Below are 16694 nucleotides of genomic sequence, written 5' to 3'. Positions count from 1 at the left end.
TCGCCGCAGGAGTGGCGTGGCGTATCTCAACACGCCGTTGACCGGGACTCTCTTGGTCCCTGTCTCGAGGAGGTGAATGGCGTAAATGTCATCTTTAGAGCGAATGTCTTTCTTTCCGTTCTTAAAGGGCATTTGTTCCAAGGTCCATAGCCGCTCTACGTGTTGCAGGAGTGTGGTTTCTCCCTCTGTGACTCGGGAGTGGAGACATCTAGTGGCTGTACTTCGGTTGAGAGATTTGGCGAGCGGGCCTTGGAGAGTCCATCCCAAACGGGTCTCGACTGCTGCAGGACAGCCTCGGGGTCCGGTATGAACCCGGTCTATCGGGACAATGAGGTCTGCATGGTCGGAGCCTATCAACAGGGTCGGCATAGCATTGTCTATGAGCGGGATCGGTAACTTGCGCAGATGTGCATATTTCTCCATCAGCTTGGCGACGGGGTATGTGTACCGCGACAGTCCTATTTCTTGGCTGGTGAAAGCGTCTGTAATCTGGTACCGTCGCTCAGGCTGGCCGCTTGCTGCGATAGAGAATGAGACATTCTCGCCCTTTATCGTCTTCAAATCTCGTCTTATTGTCCGAATTGTCATTTGGGTTTCGCTTCCCCGCAGCCCTAGCTGGGCCGCAGCGGAGGCGAGCAGAAGGGTCTTCTCTGACCCGTCATCGAGGACGGCGTAAGTGTCCAGGACTTTATTCTGGTAGCTTAGTGTCACACGCACTACTTTTAGGAGTACTCGGGCTCCACTGCTGCTGGCGGGATCGATGTACATGACGCTCGCTTTGCTGCTGGATGGTACGGGTGAAGGGCGCCGTCTGTTACTGTCGTGAAGTATGTCCAGATGGGCTCCATCGCACTTGGTGCACCTTTTCTTTAAGCGGCATTCGGCTGCCATGTGTGAGCGCGCACAGCGAAAACAGCGCTTGTTGGACTTTATCCATTGACTTGCTTCCTCCGCGTTCAGCTTGGGGAAGGAGTCACATTGCGCTAGCCAGTGTTCTTTCTCACAGTAGGGGCACACTATCTTCCACTTCTCCGTTCTGGAGGGGGTACTGTGGCTCCTGCTGCTCGGTACTGACTCCGATTGGTGCATCACAGTCACCGATCTTCTTCCATCATTTAGTCGTCTGGTTCCTTCTCTGGAGCCAGGGGTGCTCCGTCCGAATGTATCTAGCCGTAGGCTGCTGACTTCTCTCGCCAGGAAGTCTGCTAGATCGAGGAGGTTCGGTTCGGGGCCATTCGGGTCTCGGTGGTCTCTCTGCCGCCTAAAACGCTCCTGTCGAGCGGGCGGCAGCTTCTCCAAGATCCTTTCCACATTTGAGTTGGCGTAAAGTTCATGCCTCCCCTTCTCTCTCTGCGCTCCCAACATCCCTACCAGGGACTGCACTCTGATGGACAGGTCGTCCAGTGCTCGATTGTCTATTGCTGGGGGTAAGCGGTCGATGTGTCGGATCTCCTGGATCACGTAATCCCATATGCGCCCATACCTCTGGTCCAATGCTACCAGCGCTGCTGTGTATGGGGTGGTGGAAGTCGCGTAGGCGAGCGCTATATTATGTGCGCGGGGTACCTTTAAGTGCTTCAGTAGGATGGCGTATTTATGGCGTTCATCCAATACATCCACCAACATGGTCTCCAGACACATGCGGAGTTCTGTATACTGGGCCCGGTTCTCTTGGGTGAAGTCGGGTACCATAGGCGTGCCAATGTATGACGCTGACTGTGGATACATCGGCGAGCGTTGGGGGAGAGGCCTCCTAGGCGAGTCTCCTCCCGCTCCTTGGTATGGGCTGGTACCGGCAGTGTACCATGGCCCGCTTGTCCAGGTGCTGTTCCTCGGTGCGGGTCGTGCGTCGTGCTCACCCGTGTATAGAGTCGGGGGTCTGTAGCGCAGCTCCGCGGGAGTATAGCCTGGGCTGTACCGGACCTCCTGGTCCGGTAGAGTACTGTGCTGTCGTCGGGCGTGGTTCTCCTCCTCTTCCTCTTCGTCTTCAGTTAGGTCATCCAGTGCTTGTAGTCTCTGGTTTAGCCTCTCCACAGGATATGCTGCTCCTTCCCGGTTGCTAGGTCTCGCTTGGACCGGTGGGGGGAGGTGGTCTGTGGGGGGTATAGACCTCGTCTGTTGGTCAAGTTCAGGGTTGTTTACTCGGCTAGGGGATGCCGCCCTGGAGGTGTGTCTAGACGAGTTCCTGGAGCCTCTGGCGGAGGGAGAGGGTGTTGTCCGTCTGATCAGCTGTTCTATTAGTTGCGCTTGCTGTCTGTCGCGCTCTGCGTCCCGTAGAGCACCAGCAGCTGCTCGCTGGCTGTCTGCTCGGTCTCGGGCCACATTCTCTTCCATCTGAATGCGTCTTATTTCTAGACGTATATGCTCTTCTTCGCTCCGCTGCTGGATCTGCAGTCGGTCGCGTTCAGCAGCGGCGTTCAGGCTGATGAGGAAGGCCTGCTGTAGGGTCCTCTCTGCCTCGCTGGGAGAAGGCGGTTGTATAGGGGAGCCTTCCCTCGGGGTACTCCTTGCGGAGCCTTGGAGCTCTATCTCCACGGTGCTCTCCCCGTCTTCTTCCGTGCCGAGTTCTCTCTCGGTAGCGTTGTATTCCTCCCGGGACTCATCGGGGACTACTTCTTCAGTACTGGCGGGGTGTGAAGTCATGTCTGGTTCCCACTGGTCCCCACCGTGAACTTGGTCAGTTACATTAGAACCCGTAGGGGCCTCTATGGTCGGGGTAGTCTGGGCGTTGGGGTTAGACATACTTTTACTTTCTAGTTTTACCGCGTTTACTGTTAGTAGAAGACTAGGTTGTTGACTGACAGCGTAAGCCTCTAAGTACTGAGGGAGCCGTCGTTCGCGCTGCGGGCGTTGGTTAGGAGGATCGTTTCGTGGAGTGTTCATCATAGGCCATTTCAATATTAATAACACTATATTAATATTACACTAATTACCCTCCGGCTCGAAGGACCAATTGTAACTGAGGGGTACAATTCCCTGACTGTATTACTAGATATGATACTTACTACCACTACCTTTGTACTTAATATTCGGCCACCCAGTACTCGGCATAAATATATTATGATAAACACTCTCACGTAGATGAAACGGATCCAACACAAATGTACGAAGTCGAAGTATGCGTTTATTACTACACAGCAATGGTGTGTAGAGCAAGCACTTAATCACTTAATTACATTTATGAATTGAAATAGTATGCACTTTTATGGCAAAGAGTATTCGTCGGTATATCAATAGAGAATGTCCAATCTCTGATGGCGCAGGCGGTAAATATACGACCTGGAATAGTTAAGGAATAACAGCAATGATACTTTAATGATTATAAGACTGGATACACTAAGGGGGGTAATCCGGTCGCTTGTAAGACAACAGGAGTAGGAGGGGGGGGGGGGGGGGGGGGTAGAGTCTGGCTGCCTCGTCCGGCCAAGGGTATCCTGGGTGAACCCACAGTTGTGCAGCTCGGTGCGCCAGCGATCCTTGGACCACAGATGAAAGCAGGTAGACTCTCTGTGAGCCGGCTCTCTCCGGTCCACGGGGGAGAGACGTGAAGCGACCTCGTCTTGCAGAGCGTCTCCTCACCTTGCGTCCTCTCCAGGGGGGGGGGGGGGGTTCCAACACACGGCAGTGTCGGGGGTCTTTATCCATGGAATAATCACTGTATACAAAGCATAATCCGTGCCTGGGAAGGCGGGCTGTCGTCGGTAGAATAATCCGGTATACAGGTCCACTCGCTCGTCGGCTCTGGGGCTCCTCGGATGCAGTCTCACATGGGGTCGACCATCCTGGATAAGCAGCCAGTTCTCTGCCCGAAACGATGGGGTACTGACTACGGTAGTATTCTCACCGTACGAAGCACTATATATTAACAGACTATTATTAGCTTAATAGACTACGTCCAACTCGACGATATAGTGCCAAATATGACTATTCAAATATTAATATACACGATGTCTCAATACCGATGGTAGGCCGAACTTGGCCTTACTCCCACACGTGGTGTCGCGGGGAGGCTTTACGTCTGTGACTCTATTGGAGGGTAAGAAACTGGACTGAAAAGGAAGTCCTACTTTAGTAGCGCAGTATATATACGCACTATGAACAAATAGTACCGTTAGTGGTGCGGTAGCCAGATTCCTACGCGGAACTAGGACTTGTTCGTACATGTTGAGCGGTACGTTTGAACTGGGTCTGGGGGGTATGGCAGCCTGGCACCAAGGTCTCGACCAATAGTAGAATGGAGACCATTATGGGACGTTCAGTAGGCTAGAATGGATATTCAATGCATATTGTACAAGGAATATACAAGGGATATCAGGGAATATTAGAGAATATACAAATACAATTAAATATATATATATAGATAAATATATATATTCGGTTTAATCTGGCCCTTCACAACACTAAGAGAATTATCAAGGACTCCAGCCACCCAAACAACTGCCTCTTTGAACTGCTGCGGTCAGGCAAGCAATACCGGAGTCTCATGGCAAGCACAGAAAGACTCAGAAGAAGCTTCTATCCCCAGGCCATCAGGTTGCACAACGAACAATAACACTATGCAACAACCATCAAATGCACTCACTTTAAACAATCAACCCACTGCAGCACCTTTATATTTATTGGCAAAGAATTTGCACTACAACCCATACCTCAGGACACCTTACTGTAAATTGTACCTAAATTGTACCTCATCCCATTTCTGCTCTGCACTATATATTGTATACTGTATATTGTATATTAATATATTGCATAGTATATTGTATGGTAACTCAGTTACTGCTATCCTGCATTGAACATTGTACATATGTACATACTGAACACTTGTGTCTACGTACGTGACTTCTATTTTTACTTTTACTTGCTATACTTATTTTATTTCATACTTATCTTTTGTCTAGCACAGTCTCTGGAGCATAACAGAAATAAGTATTTTGTATAAAAGTATTGTGTACTTCTGTATGATAACTATTAAAGAAACTTGAAATATAATTTACATTGTGTATTATGTTTAGTTCATAGTTTTTAGTTTATAGTTTAGTTTATAGTTTACAGTATAGTTTATAGTTTAGTTTATAGTTCATTATAGCTTATTTAGTTTATAGTTATAGTTTACATTTATAGTTATAGCTTATAGTTATAGTTTGTATAGATAGAATATACATTGTGTACTATGTTTACAAAACTACTGCGGTGGAGGAGCCGGGAAAAACAAGCATCTCACGTTTTTCTGAATGTATGTATGTACACTAAAATAATCGGAATCTCTGAATCTGAATCAGATGATAATTCTTTAATGATGAACCTCCTGAACTGATTGAACACTACTGGCTATTGACTTGTAGTAGTAACGTGTCCTACTTCAGCGACTCAGTGGTACGAGTGGCCGAGTGCAGTGGTTGTTATCCTACACTGTTGCTGAAATCGTATCGGTGGTGCAGGTGGATTGGATATTGAAGCTAATAGGATAGGCTGCTCGATGCAGCCGTCAACCTACACTTTCACAACAGATAAAAAAAAAATGCTTTGTTTAGCAAGACCACGATTGTTGTGAAGGGCCAGATTAAACCGAATATATATATTTATTTATATATATATATTTAATTGTATTTGTATATTCTCTAATATTCCCTGATGTCCCTTGTATATTCCTTGTACAATATGCATTGAATATCCATTCTAGCCTACTGAACATCCCATAATAGTCTCCATTCTACTATTGGTCGAGACCTTGGTGCCAGGCTGCCATACCCCCCAGACCCAGTTCAAACGTACCGCTCAACATGTACGAACAAGTCCTAGTTCCGCGTAGGAATCTGGCTACCGCACCACTAACGGTACTATTTGTTCATAGTGCGTATATATACTGCGCTACTAAAGTAGGACTTCCTTTTCAGTCCAGTTTCTTACCCTCCAATAGAGTGACAGACGTAAAGCCTCCCCGCCACGTGTGGGAGTAAGGCCAAGTTCGGCCTACCATCGGTATTGAGACATCGTGTATATTAATATTTGAATAGTCATATTTGGCACTATATCGTCGAGTTGGACGTAGTCTATTAAGCTAATAATAGTCTGTTAATATATAGTGCTTCGTGCGGTGAGAATACTATCGTAGTCAGTACCCCATCGTTTCGGGCAGAGAACTGGCTGCTTATCCAGGATGGTCGACCCCATATGAGACTGCATCCGAGGAGCCCCAGAGCCGACGAGCGAGTGGACCTGTATACCGGATTATTCTACCGACGACAGCCCGCCTTCCCAGGCACGGATTATGCTTTGTGTACAGTGATTATTCCATGGATAAAGACCCCCGACACTGCCGTGTGTTGGAACCCCCCCCCCCCCCCCGGAGAGGACGCAAGGTGAGGAGACGCTCTGCAAGACGAGGTCGCTTCACGTCTCTCCCCCGTGGACCGGAGGAAGCCGGCTCACAGAGAGTCCAACTGCTTTCATCTGTGGTCCAAGGATCGCTGGCGCACCGAGCTGCACGACTGTGGGTTCACCCAGGATACCCTTGGCCAGACGGGGCAGCCGGACTCTACCCCCCCCTCCTACTCCTGTTGTCTTACAAGCGACCGGATTACCCCCCTTAGTGTATCCAGTCTTATAATCATTAAAGTATCATTGCTGTTATTCCTTAACTATTCCAGGTCGTATATTTACCGCCTGCGCCACCAGAGATTGGACATTCTCTATTGATATACCAACGAATACTCTTTGCCATAAAAGTGCATACTATTTCAATTCATAAATGTAATTAAGTGATTAAGTGCTTGCTCTACACACCATTGCTGTGTAGTAATAAACGCATACTTCGACTTCGTACATTTGTGTTGGATCCGTTTCATCTACGTGAGAGTGTTTATCATAATATATTTATGCCGAGTACTGGGTGGCCGAATATTAAGTACAAAGGTAGTGGTAGTAAGTATCATATCTAGTAATACAGTCAGGGAATTGTACCCCTCAGTTACAATTGGTCCTTCGAGCCGGATGGTAATTAGTGTAATATTAATATAGTGTTATTAATATTGAAATGGCCTATGATGAACACTCCACGAAACGATCCTCCTAACCAACGCCCGCAGCGCGAACGACGGCTCCCTCAGTACTTAGAGGCTTACGCTGTCAGTCAACAACCTAGTCTTCTACTAACAGTAAACGCGGTAAAACTAGAAAGTAAAAGTATGTCTAACCCCAACGCCCAGACTACCCCGACCATAGAGGCCCCTACGGGTTCTAATGTAACTGACCAAGTTCACGGTGGGGACCAGTGGGAACCAGACATGACTTCACACCCCGCCAGTACTGAAGAAGTAGTCCCCGATGAGTCCCGGGAGGAATACAACGCTACCGAGAGAGAACTCGGCACGGAAGAAGACGGGGAGAGCACCGTGGAGATAGAGCTCCAAGGCTCCGCAAGGAGTACCCCGAGGGAAGGCTCCCCTATACAACCGCCTTCTCCCAGCGAGGCAGAGAGGACCCTACAGCAGGCCTTCCTCATCAGCCTGAACGCCGCTGCTGAACGCGACCGACTGCAGATCCAGCAGCGGAGCGAAGAAGAGCATATACGTCTAGAAATAAGACGCATTCAGAGGGAAGAGAATGTGGCCCGAGACCGAGCAGACAGCCAGCGAGCAGCTGCTGGTGCTCTACGGGACGCAGAGCGCGACAGACAGCAAGCGCAACTAATAGAACAGCTGATCAGACGGACAACACCCTCTCCCTCCGCCAGAGGCTCCAGGAACTCGTCTAGACACACCTCCAGGGCGGCATCCCCTAGCCGAGTAAACAACCCTGAACTTGACCAACAGACGAGGTCTATACCCCCCACAGACCACCTCCCCCCACCGGTCCAAGCGAGACCTAGCAACCGGGAAGGAGCAGCATATCCTGTGGAGAGGCTAAACCAGAGACTACAAGCACTGGATGACCTAACTGAAGACGAAGAGGAAGAGGAGGAGAACCACGCCCGACGACAGCACAGTACTCTACCGGACCAGGAGGTCCGGTACAGCCCAGGCTATACTCCCGCGGAGCTGCGCTACAGACCCCCGACTCTATACCCGGGTGAGCACGACGCACGACCCGCACCGAGGAACAGCACCTGGACAAGCGGGCCATGGTACACTGCCGGTACCAGCCCATACCAAGGAGCGGGAGGAGACTCGCCTAGGAGGCCTCTCCCCCAACGCTCGCCGATGTATCCACAGTCAGCGTCATACATTGGCACGCCTATGGTACCCGACTTCACCCAAGAGAACCGGGCCCAGTATACAGAACTCCGCATGTGTCTGGAGACCATGTTGGTGGATGTATTGGATGAACGCCATAAATACGCCATCCTACTGAAGCACTTAAAGGTACCCCGCGCACATAATATAGCGCTCGCCTACGCGACTTCCACCACCCCATACACAGCAGCGCTGGTAGCATTGGACCAGAGGTATGGGCGCATATGGGATTACGTGATCCAGGAGATCCGACACATCGACCGCTTACCCCCAGCAATAGACAATCGAGCACTGGACGACCTGTCCATCAGAGTGCAGTCCCTGGTAGGGATGTTGGGAGCGCAGAGGGAGAAGGGGAGGCATGAACTTTACGCCAACTCAAATGTGGAAAGGATCTTGGAGAAGCTGCCGCCCGCTCGACAGGAGCGTTTTAGGCGGCAGAGAGACCACCGAGACCCGAATGGCCCAGAACCGAACCTCCTCGATCTAGCAGACTTCCTGGCGAGAGAAGTCAGCAGCCTACGGCTAGATACATTCGGACGGAGCACCCCTGGCTCCAGAGAAGGAACCAGACGACTAAATGATGAAAGAAGATCGGTGACTGTGATGCACCAATCGGAGTCAGTACCGAGCAGCAGGAGCCACAGGACCCCCTCCAGAACGGAGAAGTGGAAGATAGTGTGCCCCTACTGTGAGAAAGAACACTGGCTAGCGCAATGTGACTCCTTCCCCAAGCTGAACGCGGAGGAAGCAAGTCAATGGATAAAGTCCAACAAGCGCTGTTTTCGCTGTGCGCGCTCACACATGGCAGCCGAATGCCGCTTAAAGAAAAGGTGCACCAAGTGCGATGGAGCCCATCTGGACATACTTCACGACAGTAACAGACGGCGCCCTTCACCCGCACCATCCAGCAGCAAAGCGAGCGTCATGTACATCGATCCCGCCAGCAGCAGTGGAGCCCGAGTACTCCTAAAAGTAGTGCGTGTGACACTAAGCTACCAGAATAAAGTCCTGGACACTTACGCCGTCCTCGATGACGGGTCAGAGAAGACCCTTCTGCTCGCCTCCGCTGCGGCCCAGCTAGGGCTGCGGGGAAGCGAAACCCAAATGACAATTCGGACAATAAGACGAGATTTGAAGACGATAAAGGGCGAGAATGTCTCATTCTCTATCGCAGCAAGCGGCCAGCCTGAGCGACGGTACCAGATTACAGACGCTTTCACCAGCCAAGAAATAGGACTGTCGCGGTACACATACCCCGTCGCCAAGCTGATGGAGAAATATGCACATCTGCGCAAGTTACCGATCCCGCTCATAGACAATGCTATGCCGACCCTGTTGATAGGCTCCGACCATGCAGACCTCATTGTCCCGATAGACCGGGTTCATACCGGACCCCGAGGCTGTCCTGCAGCAGTCGAGACCCGTTTGGGATGGACTCTCCAAGGCCCGCTCGCCAAATCTCTCAACCGAAGTACAGCCACTAGATGTCTCCACTCCCGAGTCACAGAGGGAGAAACCGCACTCCTGCAACACGTAGAGCGGTTATGGACCTTGGAACAAATGCCCTTTAAGAACGGAAAGAAAGACATTCGCTCTAAAGATGACATTTACGCCATTCACCTCCTCGAGACAGGGACCAAGAGAGTCCCGGTCAACGGCGTGTTGAGATACGCCACGCCACTCCTGCGGCGAGAAAGAATGCCTACTTTCCACGCCAAGACAGACGCCACAGAACGGTACCTGCTGAACACGGAGCAGCGCTTAGCCAAGAACCCCGCCCAAGAGAGTGTATACCGCGCTGAGATTGAGAAGCTCATCACAGCGGGACACGTCACAAAGATGGACATTAAAGAGGCTGACCAGACCACTGAATCGTGGTACGTGCCTCACCACAAGGTCCATCACAACGGTAAAGACCGCATAGTATTTAACTGCAGCTACCAGATCGGATCCCAAAATCTGAATAAAGAGTTACTGCCCGGTCCCACACTCGGCCCCTCCCTACTCGGCGTTCTACTCCGCTTCCGCCAGGAAAAGGTGGCCATCAGCGGGGACATTAAAGGAATGTTCCTGCAGGTGAGATTAGTAGAGGAGGACAAGCCCCTGTTACGGTTCCTATGGAGAGAGAAGCCAGGAGATGAGCACCCAGCCATCTACCAATGGGAAGTCCTCCCCTTCGGAACGACGTGCAGCCCCTGCTGTGCTACATTTGCACTACAGAAACATGTAGCAGAGGACCCAGCAGCGGACGAAGAGGTCCGACACAGCGTAAAGAACAGCTTCTACGTAGACAACTGTCTACAAAGCCTTTCAACCCAGGAAGAAGCCGAGGCTCTCCTGATTAAACTCCGCGCCTCATTGATCAAAGGCGGCTTTGATCTCAGGCAGTGGGCCAGCAGCGATCCGCAAGTACTGCGCAGCCTCTCCTCCGAGGACAAGGCAGCCAGCAGCGAGACCTGGATGGCTACAATCCCGGGAGAACCCCAGGAGATGACCCTGGGATTGGTGTGGCGATTCAAAACAGATTCGCTTCACTACAGACACAAGCCCCTGACTACGGAGCAGGGAAGGCCGGCGGCGGCGCCGACCACCAGACGGAGTGTGTACACAACACTCGCCCGACAATATGACCCGCTAGGATGTATTCTACCGTACACCACCAGGGCAAAAATGATTGTACGAGCATTGTGGGACAAGGACCAGGGCTGGGACGACCCCATTCCCGCACACCTTGCATCCACCTGGAGAGAGTGGGAGATGGAGCTCCACTCACTCCCAGGCGTTAATATGCGCCGAAGCTACTTCCCACCCACGGTGAGGCCAGAGACATGTAAAATGGACTTACACGTCTTCAGTGACGCCTCAGAGGTCGCATACGGATCAGTAGCCTACTTGCGGGCCCAAGAAGAGGGGGGAGAGATCTACACAGCATTTGTCCTCGCCCGCTCGAGAATAGCCCCACGCAAGCAACAATCTATCCCACGCCTAGAGCTCTGCGCAGCCCGAGCCGGAGCGCACCTAGCCACGCTCATCCAACGTGAGCTCACCATACCGGTGTCTAGAACAATCCTGTGGTCAGATTCCACGACAGTACTCGCCTGGATCAAATCGGACTCATGCAAGTACAAAGTCTTCGTGGGAGTCAGAGTCACCGAGATTCAAGACTTAACCGAAGAGTTAACCGGAGAAACAGAGTGGCGCTACGTTGATACAAAACAGAACCCAGCTGACGTCATCACCCGGGGAATGCCCCTAGATGACCTCACCCGTCGCAATGTCTACAGTGACAGCCCAGCATTCCTAAAGCTCCCGGAAGGAGAATGGCCCACGCCTATCCCGAGGGAAGCCAGTCAGGATGAGGCTGAGAATAAGAAGCCTGTGTTCTGTGGATTGAGCACTGTTATCTCCGCAGACCCCAACATAGATGATTGCACTACCATAGAGAGTGCACAACAAAGGACAAACTTCAAAGGTGGCGAAAGAGAGCTGAGAGAGAGCTTCCAAGCTATGGGCCCAGAACTTAAGACCCACCTCGCTCCAGCACAGATTGACTTCCAATTCAACCCCCCAAACGCACCCCACTTCAGTGGTACTTGGGAACGGGAAGTGCGTTCCATAAAGACAGCCCTGTACGCAGTACTTGGGGCCCAGACTGTGGCGGAAGAAGTCCTAATGACAGTCCTCACGGAGAGTGAGGGAGTATTGAACTCTAAGCCCCTCGGCTACGTCTCCAGCGATGTGGCGGATATCGACCCAGTTACCCCCAACACACTCCTGATGGAGCGGCTAGATCCCGCGTTACCCCAGACAATGTACCGGCCTGAAGAAGCGAACGGCCGACGAATGTGGAGGTACAGCCAAGTATTAGCCGACAAGTTTTGGAGCAGTTTCCTACTGCACTACCTACCGTCTCTACAGACCCGCCAGAAGTGGGTAAAGGAGAGAGACAAGTTGACAGAAGGAACAGTCGTCATGATTATTGATCAATCACTGCCCAGAGCTATGTGGCCGGCCGGCCGCGTAAGCAAAGTGATCACCGGTGCCGACGGCAAGGTCCGAGCAGCTGAAGTGCTTGTCCAGGGTCGCACTTACACCCGTCCCGTGGCGAGGCTCATAGAACTGCCCCGACTCCCAGACACAATCGATGATGACCATGACCCTATAACCCTATGACTTTGTGAAGTTGACTGACCCCTACAGCAAACCCTTATGTGTAAATAGACAACGCGATTAATCTGTCTCTGCTTAACTGATTAGGTCTGGGACCAATCAGGGGGTGGCTGTTGTGAAGGGCCAGATTAAACCGAATATATATATTTATTTATATATATATATTTAATTGTATTTGTATATTCTCTAATATTCCCTGATGTCCCTTGTATATTCCTTGTACAATATGCATTGAATATCCATTCTAGCCTACTGAACATCCCATAATAGTCTCCATTCTACTATTGGTCGAGACCTTGGTGCCAGGCTGCCATACCCCCCAGACCCAGTTCAAACGTACCACTCAACATGTACGAACAAGTCCTAGTTCCGCGTAGGAATCTGGCTACCGCACCACTAACGGTACTATTTGTTCATAGTGCGTATATATACTGCGCTACTAAAGTAGGACTTCCTTTTCAGTCCAGTTTCTTACCCTCCAATAGAGTGACAGACGTAAAGCCTCCCCGCGACGCCACGTGTGGGAGTAAGGCCAAGTTCGGCCTACCATCGGTATTGAGACATCGTGTATATTAATATTTGAATAGTCATATTTGGCACTATATCGTCGAGTTGGACGTAGTCTATTAAGCTAATAATAGTCTGTTAATATATAGTGCTTCGTGCGGTGAGAATACTATCGTAGTCAGTACCCCATCGTTTCGGGCAGAGAACTGGCTGCTTATCCAGGATGGTCGACCCCATGTGAGACTGCATCCGAGGAGCCCCAGAGCCGACGAGCGAGTGGACCTGTATACCGGATTATTCTACCGACGACAGCCCGCCTTCCCAGGCACGGATTATGCTTTGTGTACAGTGATTATTCCATGGATAAAGACCCCCGACACTGCCGTGTGTTGGAACCCCCCCCCCCGGAGAGGACGCAAGGTGAGGAGACGCTCTGCAAGACGAGGTCGCTTCACGTCTCTCCCCCGTGGACCGGAGGAAGCCGGCTCACAGAGAGTCCAACTGCTTTCATCTGTGGTCCAAGGATCGCTGGCGCACCGAGCTGCACGACTGTGGGTTCACCCAGGATACCCTTGGCCAGACGGGGCAGCCGGACTCTACCCCCCCCTCCTACTCCTGTTGTCTTACAAGCGACCGGATTACCCCCCTTAGTGTATCCAGTCTTATAATCATTAAAGTATCATTGCTGTTATTCCTTAACTATTCCAGGTCGTATATTTACCGCCTGCGCCACCAGAGATTGGACATTCTCTATTGATATACCAACGAATACTCTTTGCCATAAAAGTGCATACTATTTCAATTCATAAATGTAATTAAGTGATTAAGTGCTTGCTCTACACACCATTGCTGTGTAGTAATAAACGCATACTTCGACTTCGTACATTTGTGTTGGATCCGTTTCATCTACGTGAGAGTGTTTATCATAATATATTTATGCCGAGTACTGGGTGGCCGAATATTAAGTACAAAGGTAGTGGTAGTAAGTATCATATCTAGTAATACAGTCAGGGAATTGTACCCCTCAGTTACAACGATGTTGTGATTTATAAAACTAAAACTACAGTTTTCACTCTGCAATTCTTTTGGTAGGGACAATTCGTGTTTCCCTGGCTTTGGTAGCTTAGTGTCCCCATATAAAACTACACCTGTGCACCTGTGTACTTCCCTGCTGCCTAGTGCTTTTCCTTACGTGTGTTAGTGCAGAGATATTTTCCAGTAGTGCAGTTGTAGCCCACTGGATCTCAAACCCATATATCAAATAATAATAATAATAAAAGAAAATCCTATTGTCTATGCATGCTATGCACTCCCGAATGCAGCACACAGTTTGATGAACAACACCACTTATCCTTGACCGCTAGAGGTGAACCGCTTGCTGGTGCTGTTGCACACAATTCACAAGTTTGCTTTGGATAAAAGCGAATTGACTAAATGTAAATGTAAATGTATCTTAGGTTAGATTGTGACCACACTTGAGTGACCACACTTTAGTATTGGTATTAGCAGAGCTCGCTGGAACTTATCTGCCATAGCTGCTAGTCATTCTTCCAGAACCCAAGGGTGTGGCCACTGTAGAGCTCTGTTTTCAAACTATTGATGAGATCAACGGTGGGGGAATGAAGTGAATGAATGAACGCAGGATTTGTTGACCTCTCTGTTCCCAGACGGAGAGAGGAAGAAGCTGCGCAGCACGATCCGACGGAGCACGGAGACCGGCATCGCCGTGGAGATGAGGAGCCGCGTGACGAGGCAAGGCAGCAAGGAGTCTACTGATGGCAGCACCAACTCCAACAGCTCTGATGGAACGTTAGTATCTATCCATCCATCCATCCATCCATCCATCCATCCATCCATCCATCCATCCATCCCTCCCTCCCTCCCTCCCTCCCTCTCTCTCTCTATCTATCTATCTATCTATCTATCTATCTATCTATCTATCTATCTATCTATCTATCTATCTATCTATCTATCTATCTATCTATCTATCCATCTATCTCACTCCACCACATGTTCATCCTTTCATCAGGTCTTCCTTCCATCCATCCATCTATCCATCCATCCATCCATCCATCCATCCATCCATTCATTATTTCTCTTTTCTTCTTTGTCTTAGGTTTGTCTTCCCTACCACACGCTTGGGGCCTGAGAGCCAGTTCAGTGACTTCCTGGATGGGCTTGGCCCCGCCCAGATTGTAGGCCGGCAGACACTAGCCACTCCCTCTATGGGTAAGTTAATGACGGGATCAGATGAGATACTCTGAGGTATGCTGATACGTTTGAGGGTTTTTACTTTTTGACTGTTTTGACAACAACAACAACTAGCTTTACCTGTTGGTTGTAACACGGAATGCTAACAAAGATAATTGTAGGAAAAGCTGTTTCTAAGAAAGCTGAAGGACAATGCTGAAACAACAAGACTGAATATGGTGCCCTTTTAAAGTCTGAGAAAAACTGTGTAGATGTAAAGTATTCTGGCAAAGATTGAACTGGTCTTACACAAAGTGCCATGCCTGTGAGCCACCACTAGAGGCAGAATGGCTAAGTGTGAGTGAGTGAGTGAGTGAGTGAGTGAGTGAGTGAGTGAGTGAGTGAGTGAGTGAGTGAGTGAGTGAGTGAGTGAGTGAGTGAGTGAGTGAGTGAGTGAGTGAGTGAGTGAGTGAGTGAGTGACATTGCCAGTCATAAAGGTGCTTCGCTTCTAAAAAGCACTCAAAGAAAGAGCACAATATTTGTATGTATTCCCTTGGGAAGGACACAGTTATTCAGTGAAATACAGTATAAATCTTTTATGCAAAGGTCATATAGCCTGAACAGGAGAAGAGAATAATACTGAACCCTGCTTGCAGGTGGGAACAGACTTAAAGCTATCTGTCTCCCCCTGCTGTTCAGCTTTGGCACCTGTAACCACAGTAATAATACGGCCGCTCTACTGCAAAGCCCCTCTATTCATTTACCTTATTTGAAACAGAAGAAATAGGCACGTCCATGAAAGTCACCACACCAGTTTAGATTAGTTTAATGTGATGCTGACAATGAGCCAAATGTCAACTTGTTGTATGTTGTATAATATATATATAGATTGTGTATAATATAATAACATGATCCTCACCATTGGGATATTTTCCTCTAATAGGAGATGTCCATGTGGGCATGATGGATAGAGGAGGACAGCTGGAGGTGGAGGTCAACCAGGCCAGAGGTTTGACCCCTAAACCAGGCTCCAAGAACATACCAGGTACATTGGCCTGACACCAGTGTTCATTTTGGCAGCGATCTTAGATTGTGTTTTAGCCCTATAGGCTTGGTCCACACCGGTTACCTGACGTGATGGAACGCATGCGTGATGGTGTCCACACCGGTTACCTGACGGGATGGAACGCATGCGTGATGGTGTCCACACTGGTTACCTGACGTGATGGAACGCATGCGTGATGGTGTCCACACCGGTTACCTGACGTGATGGAACGCATGCGTGATGGTGTCCACACTGGTTACCTGACGTGATGGAACACATGCGTGATGGTGTCCACATCAACAGTGTGATCCACAGAGCATTTATTATTTCTACTTTTTCTCCAATCCCCCAATTTAGTCGCTATGCCAATTCCCCATCTGGTTGTTGCGCTGCCCTACAGTACTGTCGGTCTGGGGAGGTGTTAGACTACCACATGCCTCCTCCGATACACGTGGAGTCGCCAGCCGCTTCAGCTACAGTAAGAGTTTCACTGGGAGAGCGTAACACAGAGGTTCAAGCTATCTCCCTCAGATCCCCTCCCTGCTGA

The 16694-nt window shown here is 49.9% G+C and overlaps 1 protein-coding gene across 1 annotated transcript in view; it reads left to right on the top strand.

Moving 5' to 3' along the window:
• rims3 (regulating synaptic membrane exocytosis 3) overlaps positions 1 to 16694 on the top strand; it is a gene marked incomplete at both ends in the record, with an annotated part of 61001 nt that overhangs the window by 42214 nt on the left and 2093 nt on the right. Inside the window, 3 exons of the mRNA XM_084312685.1 lie at positions 14579 to 14720; positions 15028 to 15140; positions 16046 to 16147. Of these exons, the coding sequence (XP_084168811.1) occupies positions 14579 to 14720; positions 15028 to 15140; positions 16046 to 16147 (357 nt within the window). The remainder of the gene's footprint in view (positions 1 to 14578; positions 14721 to 15027; positions 15141 to 16045; positions 16148 to 16694) is intronic.

Source organism: Notolepis coatsorum (genome assembly GCF_963971535.1).
Source record: "Notolepis coatsorum genome assembly, chromosome: 4".
Lineage (NCBI taxonomy): Eukaryota > Metazoa > Chordata > Actinopteri > Aulopiformes > Paralepididae > Notolepis > Notolepis coatsorum.
This window is presented reverse-complemented; position numbering and strand designations above follow the sequence as displayed.